This window comes from Halyomorpha halys, unplaced genomic scaffold (assembly GCF_000696795.3).
Source record: "Halyomorpha halys isolate HHAL.00 unplaced genomic scaffold, Hhal_1.1 Scaffold154.1, whole genome shotgun sequence".
Lineage (NCBI taxonomy): Eukaryota > Metazoa > Arthropoda > Insecta > Hemiptera > Pentatomidae > Halyomorpha > Halyomorpha halys.
Window position 1 is genome coordinate 1,228,062 of NW_027112031.1, and position 5,236 is coordinate 1,233,297.

At 34.6% G+C, this 5,236-nt stretch overlaps 1 protein-coding gene across 1 annotated transcript; it reads right to left on the reverse strand.

The window, feature by feature from the left end:
* Positions 1 to 1,392: 1,392 nt before the first annotated feature.
* LOC106678672 (leucine-rich repeat-containing protein 24) lies at positions 1,393 to 5,094 on the reverse strand (the record flags this gene model as incomplete). The annotated part of the gene is given in 1 exon segment (XM_014417361.3): positions 1,393 to 5,094. A coding segment is annotated over 1 exon segment (1,836 nt). The 3' UTR covers positions 1,393 to 3,211.
* Positions 5,095 to 5,236: the final 142 nt, after the last annotated feature.

Genomic DNA, 5,236 nt, shown 5'->3' on the forward strand with positions numbered 1-5,236 from the left:
TTTACTGCAGCCCCCGACCATCTTCACCTCTTAAATTATCCAATTATTGGGAAATTATAAATAAATACATGTTATTGTACAATAATTTATTTTTACTATATAATACACAAATAATCAGTAGAATGACTTTTCAAATACATTATGAAAGAATTATTTGAGCATCTAAATATTCTCTATAACTAAACACTAAGTAATAGCATTTCATGATTATAAATGACTATACATCTAAATCATAAACATAATATTATACAAAAGTTACATAAAATCAACAATAGGATATGCAGAAATTCACAAACCTTACTGCTAGAAAAAATATATATTACATTTAAAATTATCTCAGAATTTTAAATAAAGCATAGGCCTTGCTGATAGATACTTTAAAAAGAGGGAAGAAATAATTTACGACCAATATCACTTTCTAATTCTTCAATCATGGCAAAATTATATAACACACGGAATCCCAGATGGTATTAATTGTATATATATGTACGTGAGTGTCTATTTATACAATTAAAAATATAATAATCACTGAAAAATCAACTACAAAAAAGAAATCCAAAGGAGATTATTTCATTGAATGTCAGTAACATACACTGGGTTATGTTATTTTTAACTGACAAAAATTACGCACAATTCCTATATGCATCATAGGCATTAATATTAAATAAAACAATTATAATACATTATTTTTCTCCCAGGGGTTCCATACTCTTTATTAAATTAACATTTTTAATATTTAACAAGTATCTTTTAAATATTTCGAACATATAAAAACACATGAGATAAATCTAATAATGAAACATTATATAGTTATATTTTAATTTTCAAAACTCAGTCATATATACACCATATAATTTTTGATAAAAAACTATTCATTTTTTTTTTTTTTTTTTGGAACATTACTTAATGATTAACATAAAATGGTCAATACATCACATGCATTAGGAAATAACATTGATCTTGCATTTCATTTTTCTTAATTAAAGAGCTTTTCACAAATCCATAAAGAAACGTTCGATGAAGACATACTTCTAATTATCACATTGCTATAATAAATACAACGTGAAATGTATGTTTGTTTTTAAATGTAAGAAAAAAAAAAAGTTCACTGTTAATTGTCTCTCTTTTTTCGAAACGTTTCTGGCACAGAATACATAATACTAGGTATATAACATCGAAAGGAAGGGAAACGATAAATGTGATTCTTTCATACATAGCCAAGGCATTGGATAGGGTTGGGAACATCGACACACATATGACACCAAAATATTTTGGAGGTAAAGCGAAGATAAAACGCTACAGAAACAGTCGCACTTTACACGGCTTGTCATCCATATGTATATATATAACAGAATAAAAAAAAAAAAAAAAAAAAAAAACGAAAACCTTGCCATCATTCGACCAAAACTGTGCAAAAGAGGTCTCGGATAAGATCAGCCAAAATATTTGTGTCAATAACCCCAATTTAAATTTTACCGGGAATTTCGCTACCGAGTCTTTCCGATTTTGTTGAGCTATGCCTAGTTACAAAATCCGCACTACTCACAACATATTTTACTAATTTAATTTTCAGATTTGGCCCCAGAATTCATTCCTACAAGATCCTGTACGATTAGTCTGACGCAAAGCTTCACCCATTGCATGACGTACAGTCGTCAGCTGTGAATGAAATTGCATCAGAATGGAAATCTGCCGAACCTCCTACGACATATCAACTTAACCACCATAATTTCTTGCCTTCGACTAATATTACAGTTTGATTTGTCCGCGGTGAGAGATATTACTTGCAGAGATTGTTTGTGTTTTCATTTATTGCTTCAAAAAGAAACTAAAGCAAATCTTAGTCTGTTATGGTCGATGATATATTTTAAGAACCAATTGAATCATGAATTAGATGAGGTTTCTTAAAACTTTAGTATTTTTCATTTGAATAGCAACAAATTAAATAATAATTTATAAATTAAATATTTTTAGATAAAATAAAAATCATAATTTAACGTTTTGTTGCTTTGAATATCTCAGAAAGAAAGTTAAAAATCATGAACGTAAGGTAAAACTATCAGCAATTCAATGGATCTCAAGGAAATTTTCTCATGCGCATCCATAGCAGATGCCACAACAGTCGGTTTTATTTACAATGTAGTTAGTTATATTAGTTACTTCAGTAAATGACAATAACACCAAAAATCTAATTGTATCATACAACAGTAAAATTATAAAGGAGATATTATTATAGGCCGAGAAATTGGAAAGGTTGCAAGCATTTGTATTATCTTTCAGACAGTGTTCATCGCAACCTAAACAGAGATTTCATTTCTTCAGAAAAGTACAGGTGACAAAAATGGGTTACCGTGCTTGCAAGGATATAAGCATTATGTACACATATACACCATTTAGGCAAAACGTTGAATGCCTCTCTCCTAAGCCACAATTAGAACAAATTCAAAAGATATTGTCAAGGATTTATCTTTTTGATATGCAGTTTTAGTTCAGTCACTGCGTATCCCATCGAAATATTTACCGTACATACATTTCTAGGATAATTAACACATGCATTTGGGAAGTGGTTATGCTTTCAGTTACTTCAGTGAGCAACAAATTTAATCAGTGTTGCATATAGTACAACCAATCAAGTGAAAAGTATTATTACCCAAGCTATAGTAACCACTGTTAAAATACAAATAATTACTGAGCTGCAATACCAAGCATAATGAAGGAGACACATTTCCTATAAATATTTTATTGAAATACACAGTGTTTGTTATGGAGAGGTTTATTTGTCAATTTATGTATTATATTTTTAGAATCAACATTCTAATAAACTATCTGCCACAAAAATAATCTACTTTTTTTTAGAAATAGACAGTTATATATTTTTAATCAAGTTTTTTTTTTTTTTTTTTAAGATCTAGGAATGGAGGTAACAGAACCATCCACGAGATCGGGATAATAAACAAACCAAGAGAACCCATTTTCAAGCCATTTTATAGAAAATGTCAGATGCAATTCTTAATGAAATCAAACCTTCCCTACGAATAGATGTATGTAAAAATTTATTTTTATCGATTTCATGTAAGAAATGCTTGTCTGAATTTTGTTAATGTGTTTTTAATATAGCATCAATGAGTGTCATTATTTATGATTTTTTTTTTTTGCATTTTGGACGAAAACTACGAATATCGCAATCATCTCAACAATAGGTCCAAGGATTTCAAAGGGACACATATTCTACAGTGAGAGGTGTGCAGTTGGGTGGTGGTGGAGGAGGTGGAATGTCGTCAGCAGAGGTAGAGTCAGGAAGAGAGATGGTGGAACTACCACAGGCGGTCACCCTCGGGCCCATGTTGTCATACTGAGGCCCCACGCGAAGCACTGGCTCTGTTTCCTTCAGCCTAGTCGCCGGTTGACGCTTGGGCAAGGTTGCAAAGTACGGCTCAGTGGCCACGCTGACACTCTTTCGATGGGGCAGGTCAAGCAAATCGGGGTATCTCGGTGCATCAGGAGGTTCCTGGCTTACTGACACTGATATGAAGATGTTGCCAAAAGCTCCAGGAGGGAGAATACTAGTAGAGAACTCGGGCGGAGGTTGATAGACCGAAACAGGTTCTGCCGAGTGACTTTCAATTGTGATTTGAACAGGATCACAAACTTCCAGAGGTATAGATTGTAGAGAGTGTTCCAATAGCTCAATGTCTGCCTGAGATCCTAACCCTTCACAGCTGCCTGTCTGGCGATCAGTCGTTGTAGTGATGCTTACGTCCAACAGCTTCTTGTCTTGATCAGTGTAGCTCTCACTCTGCTTTATCTTTCCCTGCCTCACGTACCTTGAACTCCCACCTCGGAACCGACATATGAGACACACTGCTAGAGTGATGAATATAACTCCTCCTGAGCCTGACCCTGCCCATACTGCCCACATGAACCATGTATCACTTTTGCTCAATGTCGTTGCGATTATGACTTCTGGCAATATGAGCGAAACATTTATTGCAGCTTGTCCACCAATATTTTTAGCAGAACAAGTGTACTCACCGGCATCATCCTCACTGACGTTCATTATATTTAAAGTGGTCCACTTTTCCGGTTTCACGTCTCCATCCTCTTCTTGCCTCAGAAGAATCTGATCCATTGTCGAATTTCCTAATACTCTTCCATTAAACAACCAAATGACTTCTGGTTCCGGGTCACCTAAAATCCGACATTTTAGCGTGATGTTACCTCCTGGCTCTTCTTGAATCATTGTTTCTTCGACATGGACCGAGGGTGAACAAGAGAATTCGAGTGGCTGGATATCTTCCCATTGTTGAGAAGATAAGGAGGCCGGTTCTGTGCACGTCAGTGGATGCGAGTACAGATTAGATGATAAAAGCCAATTACGGAATCCTCGCAACTCACAATCGCATTTCCAAGGGTTGCCGTCTAATGATAGACTTTTCAGTTTTGTTACTGGCAGAAACACACTCTCTGATATTTGTTTCAATCTGTTACCATTAAGATTAAGGAGTTCTAGAGATGGGAGATGTTTAAAAGCATCTTTATGTATTCTAGCTATCTGACAGTGTTGCATCTCTAATGTCTTTAAATATGGTAGGTGGGGAAACTGGGCAGCTTGCAATTCCGTCAAAGGGTTACCATTGAGATACAACACTTTGAGTCTATCGTTACCAGCAAACGTATCCTTGTGAAGTATAGAAATCAAATTATCTGAGAGATCCACTTCAACAAGTATAGTAAGTTCTTTGAACGCTTCGCTATGTAGTTCGTGAACTCCTGATCCCCTCAGAAATATTCTTTGTAGGTTTAGGAGACCGACGCTCTTGAAAGCTTCCTTATTAAGGTATGGTATTTTATTACCGGATAAGTCTAAGACTTGCATATCCGAGTTTAGAGAGCTAGGTATAGTTGTAAAATCTGCATGGGTGCAGAAGGCAGACTTCTTTCCTGATGTCCACTTACAACTGCACGCAGAAGGACAGTCTGTCCAGTCTGGAGCAGCGAGGACGATGCAAGATGCAACACCTAGTAGCAATAACTGAACCACCCACATCTTCAAAAGTCATCTCGAGAATCTCTGTGACTCCATTAGGTTCCCCTGAAACAGACAACAAAGATATATTTAAAAAAACGGAATAGTTATGTTAAAACTAAGTAATAAACTAAGAGTTCGTAACACGTTTATGTTAAAATAGTAATGAATTCAAATATTATTTATTTGGACATAAACTAAATAATAAAT